This window comes from Drosophila willistoni, assembly GCF_018902025.1.
Source record: "Drosophila willistoni isolate 14030-0811.24 chromosome XL unlocalized genomic scaffold, UCI_dwil_1.1 Seg141, whole genome shotgun sequence".
Lineage (NCBI taxonomy): Eukaryota > Metazoa > Arthropoda > Insecta > Diptera > Drosophilidae > Drosophila > Drosophila willistoni.
This window is the reverse complement of record NW_025814052.1, coordinates 441,523-455,482: the sequence shown is the minus strand read 5'-3', so window position 1 is coordinate 455,482 and position 13,960 is coordinate 441,523. Positions and strand designations below refer to the sequence as shown.

The 13,960-nt window shown below is 35.9% G+C and overlaps 2 protein-coding genes and 1 long non-coding RNA gene across 4 annotated transcripts; 1 reads left to right on the top strand and 2 right to left on the bottom strand.

The window, feature by feature from the left end:
- Positions 1-312: 312 nt before the first annotated feature.
- Positions 313-2,483, bottom strand: LOC6649076 (keratin, type I cytoskeletal 9). The gene is made up of 7 exons (XM_002070970.3): positions 1,782-2,483; positions 1,592-1,747; positions 1,287-1,460; positions 1,148-1,216; positions 942-1,085; positions 808-867; positions 313-654 (listed from the first exon to the last, which is right to left on the bottom strand). The coding sequence occupies exons 1-7, from the start codon at positions 2,481-2,483 to the stop codon at positions 313-315; spliced, it is 1,647 nt and encodes a 548-aa protein (XP_002071006.2).
- A 3,956-nt stretch (positions 2,484-6,439) lies between these two features.
- Positions 6,440-7,898, bottom strand: LOC124460475. Of its 2 annotated transcripts, none has more exons than XR_006954377.1 (3): positions 7,279-7,898; positions 6,870-7,212; positions 6,440-6,809 (listed from the first exon to the last, which is right to left on the bottom strand). It is a non-coding gene; the product is annotated as an uncharacterized LOC124460475 (long non-coding RNA). The 2 variants fall into 2 exon arrangements; XR_006954378.1 differs by having other exon boundaries at positions 6,870-7,206.
- Positions 7,899-11,058: 3,160 nt separating this feature from the next.
- Positions 11,059-11,536, top strand: LOC6649075 (mitochondrial import inner membrane translocase subunit Tim8). Its single transcript, XM_002070969.4, has one exon. The coding sequence runs from the start codon at positions 11,152-11,154 to the stop codon at positions 11,407-11,409; it is 258 nt and encodes an 85-aa protein (XP_002071005.1). The 5' UTR covers positions 11,059-11,151; the 3' UTR covers positions 11,410-11,536.
- The last annotated feature ends 2,424 nt before the right edge of the window (positions 11,537-13,960 follow it).

Sequence of the window (13,960 nt, the reverse complement as noted above, 5' to 3'; positions counted from 1 at the left end):
ATTCCAGCCAGCCGGCCCACTTTCCCTTTCTATTGAGTGCGTTTTGTAGTCCTTGCGAAAGACTCGAATAGCTGCAGTTAGACATCATTCTGTTGCATCATTCATGCTGGCCAAGCGGCTTAACTTAACCCATTTTATTTAAAACCAACAACAACAATCACAACAACAGTAACATCATTTCCATTTTCACGCTTTCTTAACTTCCAAAATGACCGACAAGTTTTCCAAACTTAAACAAAAATTTATTACTAGCAATAAACAAACGAGAGAAAAAAAAAAAACAAAAAATTAAGGTATGTAGTACTGCAATGGCTAATGGACGGCACCCGCTCCTGGCTTGCCATGATGTGCACTGCTGCTGCTGGAGAATATGCCAGCGGATGCATGGAATGCTCCTCCCGATGACCCCAACAGGGCGTTGAGTAATAAACTGAGGGCATTGCTGACCAAATGCGAGGCCACCTGCTTGACAAAGCCTCCCGAATCGAAGCCTCCAGCAGCTCCGCCATCCTTTTTAGCCTTTTGCCGCGGCAATTCGGCGCTGCCATGTCGTTCCTCTGATCCTTCAACCGGACGAAATTTCGATTCGAGAAAACTGGTTACGAAATTTTTGGTGAATGTCAACGGTTGGGGTGGACCTTCCTCTTCGGGATCCTTGAAGACACAAACACAGAATAAGAAAAAGAAAAATGGCAAATTAAAAATAAATCTCGACTTGTTTCAACATCTATCTATGTGGGTTAGTAGGACAGTTATGGGTAGAGGATTGCAAAGTTCATTTCGAGTAAATGGAATATCAATAAATACAGCGCTTAACGAAGCCAGCACAGTGCCCACAAAATTTCCCAAGAATTGTCCATTATTGATCTGAAATGAAACGTTTGACTTCTGGTTAAATTGACCTTAACGAGCAAATAATATGGCTAGAAATTGCTTCATACCGCACCACCACCGCCGGAGAGACCATCGAATGCCGTGCCCACATAGGAGCCCAGTACGGTGCCAAAATTCTTGTTACCCGCCAAGAGACCCGCCAATAATGAAGTCGAAGTGCCAATTAATGCATCAATATCCAGTCCGCCAGGCTAAATGCAGAGAAATCTTTATGCATTGAGGAGAAAGTTGAAATTGGTAAAGCAAAACTTACACCGAATAATGTGGATATAAGGCCAGTTAGGGCACCAATTAGGGCTCCCACATCGGAGCCGCCTTCGCCCTAAATATTTATAGCAAAACGATTGGATATACATTTTTGGCAACACCCATGAGATTTTCTTCTTACTCACACCGCTAAGACTGCCAATGAGTCCGACTAGACCACCGCCACCACCACCGCCTTCGTCAGCATCGTCCTCATCACCCAATTCATTGGAATCACCGCCAGCTCCCTTCTCGCCATCCTCCTCCTGTTTGGCATGCGTCTGTATCTTGGGGCGGTTCTTGGCTGTAATATTTGGCAACTTCAACAGACTTCATTAGTCAAGACTTTTAAATGCAAACAGCCAAAAGAACTGAATCATTCCCCTAATCGATGGTTAGTCACACTACTTACTTCTATCATTTACAAATATATTCGAGTTTAACTACTTACTTTCAAATCCTTTTCCAACGAGTCAAACTCATCTTCTTCTAGTTCAGTTTTGGTATTATTTGGGCTTGCTTTTTGGTTAGCTCCATCGCTACGCTGCTCAATCAGATTCTCACGAAAGTCATCCTTTGAAATTGAAAATACGAATTGTAAGTTATACTTAAGAACTGCCCGAAGAAAGTCTTTATCTAACCTCTGTCAATATGGATTTAATCATACGCATCTCATCGGGCTGATCTGGTGTGATTGCTCGCTTCACTTTCACCTTCTCGCTGGCCTTGGCCAGAATTCCATCGGCAGTGGCCTGTTCCATGATATGTTTCAGTGCCTTTTCAATTTTATCTTCCAATTGGACTTTCATCTGTGGCACTTGTTTTAGTATAGCTGTCCTCAGATGGCCCAATCTCTGGCCAAGTTCCGTTTCCACCACATAATTGGCCGATTCTTCTTGCTTCAAGAGCTCCTCCTCCATATGCTGATATCGCACTTCGCGTAACTCTTGTCGGAATTCCTGCTCATCTTTGGCCTTCCTCAGCACATCGATGGCCATGCCAAGTATGTCCAATGCTTTGCCATCTCTTGCCAACTGCTGTTCAATAAGATTTATTTGGCTTGCCACTCGGTGGCTTTGCTGTAGATCCGTTTGCAGTAGCAGTTTCTTAATGGCAGCCACCAGCTGCTCCTCCATGGCTTGCTCTGCGAGGCGGGCACCATTTAGCACACCAATTCCAGTCAGGGCATGCAATTCCTCTGCGGGCAGAGTCCTTTCCAAACGCCTGTACGCGGTCACAGCTCGCAAATAGTGAGACTGCAATTGGGGCCGAGGACTAGCCGGTGGACTGATTAGGACTAACAGGAGTAACAACTGCCCAATGGATTTCGTTTTGCTCTCCATGGTAGCCAAATGAAAACTGGGCCCAGGAGATCGATGCCTATTTTATATCAATCAAATTGGTCATATAATTTAAAAGTTTTCCGCTTACTGACTTATGTATTATGTATGTACATATGCTGATGTGGGTGTGTCAGCTCCTCCTTCGATCAAACAATCCAATCTGTCGCATCACTGCACTCCTTTATGGAGACATTGTGTAATAGACTAGAGATATCAGACGCAGGTCTTCAAAGTACTGGAAAAACTCTATAATATTAATCCAAATATTACATATTACATCTTCTTGGCCGTTACTTCTAAATGAGTTGTGAATAGTTTTGGTTTAAAGTCCACCACCCCTTCCGCCTTTACCACCCCCCGCCACAGATTCGGAGTGTACTTTTTTCAATAGTAATGTGATTATTTCTCATTTTCATAACGAGTTTATTCCACTTTGCAATCTTGAACTGAAACATTAGTACTTTAATGTACCCTAAAGAGGAATTTTTTGTGTTTTTTTGTTTAGAACATAATTGTTATAGACAATTTTTTAAATGGAGCCATTTCTGATATGCAATTATGTTGTTTCAAGTCTAAGGTGATTGAAAACTTTAACCTCGCGGCTTATATAAAACGTTTTTTTTTGGGGTTTTGTATTTAAAGGGGAAGTCAAGAGGCAAGCAGGTGTCGCAGTTATGCGTGTCTATTAATTACCATTAGTCGCATAGCTACTGCTCACAATTATGATGATGATCATGATGATGATGATCATTATCATCTTCATCAACATGGTTGGACGAGATTACGTGGTGGTTTTAGCGTAATGCTTAGTCGTTGTCACGTCACGCTCGTTTAACCTTTCAAGTGCGCAAAGATCGTTGTCTGTCGAGGGGTTGGGCTTGGGGCAGGCAGGCCAAGTGGACAATGGGTCGATCGGACCATCTACAAGTAGCAACTAGCAACTGCTGCCACTACCGTCACCATACTAGCCGCATGACATAAGCCACAAAACGCAATTCGTTTAGCTGTACAATTCCGAAATGATGCGAGAGAGAGAGAGATAGAGGACAGAGAGAGATAGAGAAAGGTGGAACCAAGAAAAAATCAAAATAAAACAGAGGAAAGTTTAAATAAAAACTGTTGAAGCGTGCTTCACCTGGGGTTAAGTTAAATAAATAATTATATTTATCCATATAAATATGTGTATGTAAGAGTGTGTGTGTGTGTGTGTATGTGTGATCACCCTATAGAGCCAATTAAAATGTTTGCCATTTTGACTCCTCACCACAGCATTCCCGCAATTATGATATACGAAAACACACACAACAAAAAACATAATGCCTTAATTATACAGATTGTTCAAACTTTGCGCCCTTTAATGCTCCAAATGTTATGAGATCTTTGCCTCAAGCAATTAAATGGCATCCATTATCTACTCCCAAGCATCCATACATCCATCCATACATCTTGGCATTCCCATAATTGGGTCTAGCATATAGTTCGAGTCGCTGGACCGAGCCAAAGTGATTAAAAACATAATGCTTCGAAATGAATGCCTCATTGCCATATCCTACAGTAGGAATGAGAGACAAGAGAACAAGAAAAGAAAGTACTAAAATGTTAGGTTATTGCAGATTTGCTAAACATCTGTTTTAAAATAAATAAATGAATGTAATTATAATTAAGCAGCTTACATTTTTGTTTACCACTTGTAGATTTCCTGTTCTCATTAACATTTAAATAACCTTCAACTTGAGTGTCGGTTCCTTTAGATCAATGATCAGCGTAAAACCTTTCCGCTTAATGACAATAGTTTTGGCTTATTTTAATTGTCATCATCATCATTATCCTCTGACTTGTAGTTTTACTTGATATACCCTAGCCCCCTTAACGCCTCTTTGTTGTTGGCTTTTGAGCCCTTTTTCAAGTCTATGCGACATACAAAAAAAGCGGAAGCGGAAATCGCCAAACGTCATTGCCCCGGCGAAACTAACTGCTAATGAGCCAGACAGCACTTGACATTGTGTGTGGCTAACTAACTGACTCTGCCCTCTATCATGAACTAAGGCAATTAGGAAATGTCAAATATTGAAAAATCGTATCAAATAAGAAAAACAGTTGAACAGTTTCAATTTTGGTTTTACTCATTTCGAATAAAAAGCAAAAGACCGCTTAATGTATGCATGTGTTTGTGTCTGTCTGTGTGCATGTGTCTATGTGTGTGTGTGTGTGTATATTATTAACACATATCTTTGTGCAATAAATAATAACCTTGCCAAATCGTTTGACTTGGTTTCTTCGTGTCTGCTGCTTGGCAACGCTACGTTGCTCATACGCCGCGTTGCAATAAAGAAATCGAAAAATGAAAACACAATATCTGGTCTGTATTAAATACCCTGGCCATAATGGTTGCATTAACTATGATTTATTGTTTGAGCTATACTCAAAAACAAAATAATGATACTTAACATGTAAATCGATCGATTCATATAGCTAATCCGTTTGCTTCTTTCAAGATATTATATTTTACTTGCAAGTCTCAATGCTTAACTTTTAGTGGTTTTAGCTGTTAGTTAATTATACATAAAACTTCAAAGCGGGGTATTAAAAAATTCGGCCTATTTTCTATGTATATATATACGGCTCTTGTTTGTTTATCGCCGCAGACAATCGAAAAACGAAATAGTTATAAACTTTGCACTTTTATTAGCAATTTATGATTGCATTTTCAAAATTGAACTTTGCATTTGTCGCCGGAATTAGAGCATGGCTATAACCAAGAGATAAATAGAGAGTAAATGACGATGAAGAAGGACAGACCAAAAACAAAAATAAAAAAAATAAAATTAGCATAATAAATAGCCTTATAAATATTTTTAACTATGAGTATTTGCTGCAATTTTTTATGTGTCGGCGGCAAAACCATTTGACTTTTTCTCTACCTTTTATTTTTTTGTTTTTCTTGGATTTTGCTTTTTAGCGCTTATTACACAATTGGTTTAGCCTCTAAGCCACAATTGGCTTAGCCGCGGACAATGCGTCAAGACCGCCTCGAGTCCCAAATAAAAAATAACAACAAAACAATAAACTAAAAAAGCCAAATAACCTAATCACTCAAAACGCTTTGCAGCCAATTTGGCCATCAAGTCAAAAGTCCTTCGACTGACGCTGACAAATATTAAAGCCAAAATAAGATGAAATAATTTAGTGCTAATTTGACGCAGATTATTTGGCACTATTTAAAAAATAAAAAAAACTTTTTCGCATTTTGTTACAAACTGGATTTATTTATAATATTTTCATGAGAAATCCTTCTTAATAATAATCCTTTTTTGTCTGACCTTTAGCTTCCTCAACAATCACCTATTAAAGATTTTCATTTTCGTAACTTTAAGAGGTGATTTTAAATGTCAATTGGAATATAAAAAAAAACATTTTACATATTCTTTTTTAAACCTATTTTTTTTTAAGAATTTTAATTGTTTGTTTAATGTTAACAATTTTGGTTGACCTCACTTCATTTATAAGCGTATATTTGTAACACTGGAAAAAATCAGTAACAATAATTTCAACTCTCTTAATAATTAACTACATTTTTGTAAACAAAAACAATAAAAGGAGTTTATATCTTAATCAATTCTTATTATTTTAAAGTACAAAATAATGACTTTTTATTTCTTATTCCAAACAAGTTTACACTTTATGACTCCTTGGAAAAAAAAACGAACTGAAGCTCTTTTAAGTAGTTATTATTATACTTTTATTACAATGTTTATAAAATTTACAGTTTATTTTTTAATATTTTGTACATTAAAATTTTACATTGAAATTTTATTTTTGATTTTACCATGAGAATAATAAAAAAATAAAATAAGGTGTAAAAAACTTTCATTTACTGCAAAAAGAAAACCCCAGAAGGGATATTCTATCTTCGACAATAACAAAGTTTGTATTCAGTTTTGTGTTACTCTTTTTCCAAGTCGAAAAAATATACCCATACTTTTTGTATATATTGATCGGAAGTGTATTCTTTAATGAGTTGTAAAAACATTATGAATGGGTCAAATCTTTCAATATAGTTTCAAAGAGTTCTTTCAGACACATTTAAATGAAACTATTGTCAATGGTCCATGGCTAATGAAGAATGTTTCTTTGTCAAATGACTAAATGCCATTTGTTAGTTGTGTGTATTAAGCGCTAAATTAAAGCCTACATTGTTCTGTCTGTCCATGCACTTGATGTCAAGACACTGATGATGGCTAAGGTAAGGTTAATTCATGGCACATTGATTGATGGTACCAAGCTAAACACTTATTTGTCTCTCCGTCTCAGAGTTCAGTTCGAATGCTGCAATTAAATGTAAAGACTTTGCCGATGCCATTGTTTTATTGCTGGTCTGTTACTTACTTGTGTTTCATCTTCTCTTTTTCGCTTTTCATTTTCTGTTGTCTTCTCTTTTCTGTTTAATGACAGGCCAAAGACAACAACAAGGTTACTACAAATCGAACTCCGTTTACTAGACGAATCCAAAAAATTGGTGTCGGTTCGGAGTGTAACCTGTCCGTGTCCATGTCCATGTCGCTGTCGTCGTTGATTTTTGCCACTGGCAATGTTTTTCGATACCTCTGACTATAAATAGGGATAAAGGGTACAATTGGCTATCTTATTTATTCTAGACATTTGCAGCCATTTAGACCTTTGAAACCTTTTAAAGTAAAGTCCACAAAGTATTCTATATTTATGCCTAAATCTCATGGAATACGAAAATAAGGAGATGATTATTCTTAAACCGTATGTACCTTAATATTAGCCTTACTTGTACAGGGTATCTTGGAGTCTATATAATATACAGAGTGTTTTTTTTTCTTTTGTTTTTCCGCTAAACTCGTAGTCATTGCTTAGTTTTATTGTTCGACTTTGATTTAATGGCGGACGTCTTTAGCTAATTTTGTGAAACTTATTTTTCATCAGCCTGCTGTCATTATATACTTTAAGTAGCATCGTTTATCCCCCCTCTCCAACCGCCATCTGCCCCGTAATTTCCAGCCGCCCTTTATCCACTAAATTTTATAGCTCGTTCCATCTGTTGGTATGACTAGATATAAAACTTCGATTAGACTTTAGACCAGATTTCAAGTCAAAGTCATTGATGGACTGTGACTTTTGTCACATTTTTCTATACAAATCTACACATATCTACATATGACAAACATATGTATATATTGATTGCCGGCGGTGGGTAACAGTCAGAGGAAGTCAATACAACAAATAAGTGCTAAAAACTATTGTAATCGCATAAAACAATATTCGTATTTGCATAGATTAGCCCACAAGTAACAGCAATTGCCTAAGTCCACAGAAACCACTTCATCTCCGTCTCCAGCATCACCTGTGACTAATTGCAAACAATTAGTAATAATAAATTAACAGATACAACTGGCAAAAAACAAAAAATAAAAACAACTAAAAAAATAATTGTGTGTGTATAAATTTACTACTGACAGACTTCTCAATGCTCTATACCAAAAATATATATCGACTCTGGGGAGAAGAATCAGAACTTGACATTTGCCATGGATCGACCGGGCAAATCAGTGACGGATTAAGCCAGCGGGGGGCCCATAGCAAATACCTAAATATAAGTTTTCAAAAAATTAGATCACTTTTTAATATAAAAATCAGAACATCAGTGCAAGTCGATCAAAAACGATTCGCAAAGATATTGGTTTTAAACACAAATTGGTGGGTTTATCTGTTTTTTCTTCGGACTTTATTTCAGACTGGCCAATTTATAAACAATTTAAAAAAGTTGTCTCATTCAGCATCTTTTAAATCGGCGTTAACACAAATATTCAAGTGAATATTCGATTTCAAAAAAATTCATAACTTATACATTTTCTTGAGATTTAAATGCAGATCGAAAGACATTAGTCTTACTTCAAAAAAAAAAAAAAAAAGGCCAGGAATATTCCCAATACACTTAAATTGACTTAAAAATAATTTCAATTCCAATTATTGAATTAAGAAGCATTAAAATGTGATATAACTTTTTAAAATCGGTGAAAAAGATAAGCAAAGTTAAGAGTTTTTAAGAATTTGCATACTTTTTTGAGTAAAATTTTTGCTAAAATATTTTGATAAAATGTTCAACATCCAATGGACTTCAGTGACAAAAAATCTTTCAATAGCGCTCTACCCGCGAATCCTGTGGCTATTTCTAATCCTGCTAAACGATTAATCCAGCACTGGCGCCCTTCGATGCTTGCTAAGTTAGTTTTATAAATGGAATATTGGGACTATTGTCGCCTCTGTAATATATAAGATGTATTTTCCTTTGCATACCTTATCATTTTTCTCATTTTTAAAGTCATTTTGGTCATTTATGCAAGTGTGGTAGGTAAAGTGATTCTTATTCCTATTAAAAATATTGCAATCGAATGCAAATCTCATGAAAATTCCTATTAACTTGGCCATTAATTGTTCGTCTTTTGAATAGAGTCATGGCTTAATTCCTAATTTGGAAATTGATTGTGAGCCAAAGCGTCACCCATCAAACGACCATACAAAATCTAGACGTTTTATCTTATGGGAATTCCCAAAACGACCAACTTAACGTTCGTCATCGCTTGCGATCGCACAGCTGCCAGCTGGAACTTTGATTACACCATTAAAATTATTGGTATGGAGTCCTAAATGGTAGATGCACGAAATTCACTCTTCATTTTATGTGATTCTGGCAAATAAAATTCAAATGTAATGAACTGCTGAGCAGTCATGGACCTTTTAGCCCGCCTAATAACGACATCTGCATGGCCAAATGTTAGATTAAAGCACTTATTCCAATTGACTGATCACAAGAATATTTATGCTTTATAGTGTAGTAACTAACTGACTCTGTCATATATGCAGTTAAATAAACTTAATATTCCATTTTGTTTTGATGTTAACTACGGTACATATTTTCAAATCCAAGTTGACATGCTAATTTGCCTTCTTTTTGTTGTGTGACTGACTTTTGGAAAAGGAAAAGCCTGACAAGGCTACCAAAAGTTGCATAACGAACTTTTGATTATAAAAATCACAATCATAATGAAAATTAGTTCTTTTTTTTTTTTGTTTTAGTCATTTTTTTTAACCTTTTACTTCAAATGATCTGTTCTTTACATTCTTGGCCAAAATCATAATAGATAATTGGTTATTGCTTGGCATAACATTTAACAATATATATATATACATATATATATTTTAAAAGTCTGAGCTAAGTACGGCCACAGACCAAAAGTCATAAAAACAATAAAAATTAAAAATGAAAAACAAAAAAAAATATGAAGAGGAGAGAAAAATCATAAAAATCATAATGCATTTAAATCAAGTTAACAACTCTGCGGCTTTTCGTTTCAGCCATCATATTTGCCTGATTGGCACACAGGGTGAACGTGGCGGGGTTTTTGGGTGTGAAAAAGTAGGTAAAGGAAAGGCCAGAGCCATGATTTATCAGTTGATTTTTATTTTTTGTATATTTCTTTTTTTTTTTGTGTTGTTGATGTTGTTGTTGTTTTTATTGTTATTATTTTTATATTTTTTTGGGTCTATGTGTGTCGAGCATTACGTGATATCGATCAGGTTTCAGGCTTTCAGTTTTTCTTCACCGCAAAAACACATTTTTAATAACTTTATTGACGCTTTACAATTCGCTTTCCGACCCCAAAAAGCTATGCAAATTGTGACATGATGATGGCATTTTTGATGATGGGGTCGATTTTGGGGGTCGGGGTCGTTGCCGTTGCCGTTGCCGTTGTCGTTGTCGTGGTTGCTTTCGTGGCCTGGTCAATAAGTACGAATAATTGGATTGGCCAGCGAGCAAATGTACTTGTACTTGCACTTGTAGCCAATATGGGCAAGCATTGGCCAAATGACTTGCCAAAAATATCGAATTATTTTTAGGTTTTCTATCAATCTGCAACTGGCAGCAGCTGCTTGCTAGCTCCTAGCAGCTAGTTTTGCCAAACGTCGTCTGTCTGATTTAGACAGTCTGACTTTGATTGGAATGATTGGATACGGCAGGAAAATGAAAATGAAAATGAAAATAAAAACCATCAAATCAACAGCACACAGTCCAAAAGGAAACTGCCAGCGATTAATTGAATGAGATTGCGTAATTTTTCTTTTGGCCAATAATAATTATGCATTTCACTTCAATCAAAAACAATTTGGCAATTTTGAGACTTTGCAATCTAGTTAAAACTAGTTCTAAATTCAAATTATTCTCGGATTAACTACATAAATCTAACTCACAACTAAAGCAATATGGTAATTACATATCAATCTAAAGTAAGTAAAAGAGATCGTTTAGATGAAACTGGTTTTTAAGAGATCTTCATAACTTATTAACCAAATGAAACTGGTACTTAGTTACTTGCATTAGTTGCCCTTATTAAGTTGTGTATTATCTGTATTTTAATTTCTTACTCACCAACATTTATGTTCTATTTGAGATATATATATGCGGTGACCTGATTATAGAATATAATAATAATAACAAATAGATAAAATCAAGTGGCCTATGGAACTTGTTGCCAAATATACAAAAGTATAATACAAAAAATTTAAACTTGAACTTGTTCATTCTTTATTTAACCTCAGAACAGATAAACCGTATTACAAAATTTCTCTATATTTTCAGAGCATCATGTCCGAAATGAATGACAATGAGAAGGAGTTGCAGGAGTTTGTAATGCTCGAAAAGCAAAAGGCCCAGATGAATGCACAGATTCATGAATTCAATGAGATCTGTTGGGAGAAATGCGTTGGCAAGACGGGCAACAAACTGGATCACAGCACAGAGACATGTCTTTGCAATTGTGTGGACCGTTTTATCGACACTTCAGTGTTTATAGCCCGTCGTTTCTCTCAACTTCTGCAATCACAAGAAAATGGAGGCATGTAGGAGGGGGACTAGAAGGAGAAGGACGAGGAAGAGCAAAAACTTCTAAAATTCCTTCACATTCCTGTGATTTGACCGTAAATGATCTTTGAAAGAATGTTAACAATATAATACCGAAAATGGACAGAAATGGAAAAGTTTTTTGTTTATTAATTCAGCTAAGAAATGTGCATAAATATTTTTTAAGGCCATCGTTACACATTCTCACCGATTAGATTATACACTATCAATTAAATATTCGAATGGAAAAACCCAGCATCACAGATTATAGATTATCTGCAATGATTTGTGGATATTAAATGACATCCATTTAAGACTAAAGGCCAAAGGCTATGCTGATCACGCATTGCGCTATTAATGGTAGGCGTGGCCAATATCCCATCTTGGCAAATAAAAGGAAAAACCAAATGCAAGCATTGAAAAAATCAGAAATACAAAAACCCCAGACAAGCCATTAAAGCTAATTTCGTTGTCATTTTCGATTTGGCAGCCTTTGCAAATAGCCAAAAGAGCGACTGAAACTAATTTCATAATTTTAGCGCATATGCAAAATATCGGATGAGTGTGTGTGTATGTATAACTGTGCGTGTGTTAGTGTGTGTGTGCGTGTGTGTGTGTGTCAAAATCTAATTCACCTTAAACTGATTTCGAACGCATGCAACTTTTAGTGGAGTCTCTTGACTCGACTTTTGTGCTTGGGTTTTTGCAATCTCCTCGGAGCAAGAGAAGAAGAAAACAAAAAAAAAAAAACATACATATATAAAAAAACAGCAATGACAACAACAAAAACAACGTGAAAAGATACTTTATCTATGTATGTACATACATATGTATGTATCTATGTGTAAGAAGAAACAACACAGTTTGCTCAGCTTTGTACAATGTGGCGTATGCGTAATTTGTAGTTTACCATGCATGTCTAGTTGCTCTTTATATGACTTAGACTGTGTCGTTAACCCATTGCAAGCCAGATCTGTCACTCGAACGAACCTCCAACTGGTTATCCTTCAGCTGGCAACTTGTTGCCGAAGGTAACACGACTCTACTCTAGTCTACTCTGCTCTGCTCTGCTCTGCTTTGATCTGATCTTTGAATCGATATCGAATTCGAATTCGCTTGCGAGTCTTTGTATGGTTATACAAAATGAAGACATATAAAACTGAAGCAAGCAATGGAATGACAATAATCGCATAATGAATTCACAGACAAACACGACTTCCGGTCGCACATTAAAGAGTTATCTTTACATAATTGACCAACGTTTTTGAGAGTACGTTAGCAAGAAGTCAATCTGTGCTATGTGTTTGCTTGACCTGAACGTTCCATCATCATTTGAATCTATGTATATCGTTCATACATGCCAGACAAAATATATATATATAGGAAGCACACAATGACACTTAAGTGTGAACAATCAAAATGGTTAAATAGACCCAACCTCATCTCGATTCGCGTTCCATTCACTCAATCACTCACTATCTCACGCATAAGCACTCAAAAAATGTCGTCCATGATGATGATGATGACGTTGCCAATGATGATGATGATGATGAGCTTGAAATTTAAAGAAGGTCAGCTTAAGGCTACATTCAACCATCATCATCACCAGCGTAATCAAAAATCATCGATTGATCGTTTCAGCCAGACAACCATTCATCCATCTCTCAAGAACATAGCCAAACACTATTTTCATATGATTATCACACAAAGTGTTATAACCAGCTATCTATGGCTTTGACTGTCTATGTATGTATGTATGTTTGTATGTCTGTATGTATACAAAGACTTTGTCTTTGTGGTCAGTTATGTTTGTATCATCGAAGGTTTTTTGCTGGTTTCATTTTTGATTATTAATAAGTTTAAGCTCAGTTAGTGGGCAAAGTGCATGGCCAACAATGACAATGCAGAAATTATTGAGATTTTTAGGCAGTTTTCATAAGATAAGTATCACCCATAACTGAATCAGTCTAAAGATACTGCTAGAAAGATCTATTATCCCCCTCAATCTTTAACTGATTAATACAATTAAAGTTAAAAATCTTACTTAATTGGGATAATTATGTTATATTCGTCTAGGATATTCAATACAAATTCAAACGAAAAACAGTAATAATTACACACTGTAAACTGTGTCATAAAATACGTATTTTAATTGGAATGCGGAATGCAATAATTACAAAAAAACATTAAAAATATTTCGTAAAATGTTTAGTTTTAAATGATAAGAGAATAATGCAGAAACTATTATGATATGATGGCCAATTGACAAGGTAAATGTAATTGATGAATGATTGAATTTGCCACTAACGATTACTGCCATTATAATAACAATAACAATAATAATAAAAAAGACTCTTCAAGTTATGCTGGGAATTATTTCTCCCTCTCTCTTTCTATGCAAATGAAGATGCGCAGCTGTTTAAGATTATGTAATATCCTAATCCTGGATACGGCCCACTGGCAAACTGGCAAACTGGCAAACTAGCAAACTGACAGCCTGACAAAGTGCAGCAGCAGCAGCAGCAGCGACGGCAGTAGCAGTCACGAGGCGGAA

Excerpts from the sequence above, each read along its gene's own strand:
- LOC6649076 (XM_002070970.3), bottom strand. The coding sequence starts at position 2,483 with ATGGAGAGCAAAACGAAATCCATTGGGCAGTTGTTACTCCTGTTAGTC. Across the intron at positions 868-941 it reads TCTCCGGCGGTGGTGGTGCG|ATCAATAATGGACAATTCTT; the intron begins GTATGAAGCAAT and ends GTTTCATTTCAG. Across the intron at positions 655-807 it reads TGCTGGCTTCGTTAAGCGCT|GATCCCGAAGAGGAAGGTCC; the intron begins GTATTTATTGAT and ends TGTGTCTTCAAG.
- LOC6649075 (XM_002070969.4), top strand. The coding sequence starts at position 11,152 with ATGTCCGAAATGAATGACAATGAGAAGGAGTTGCAGGAGTTTGTAATG.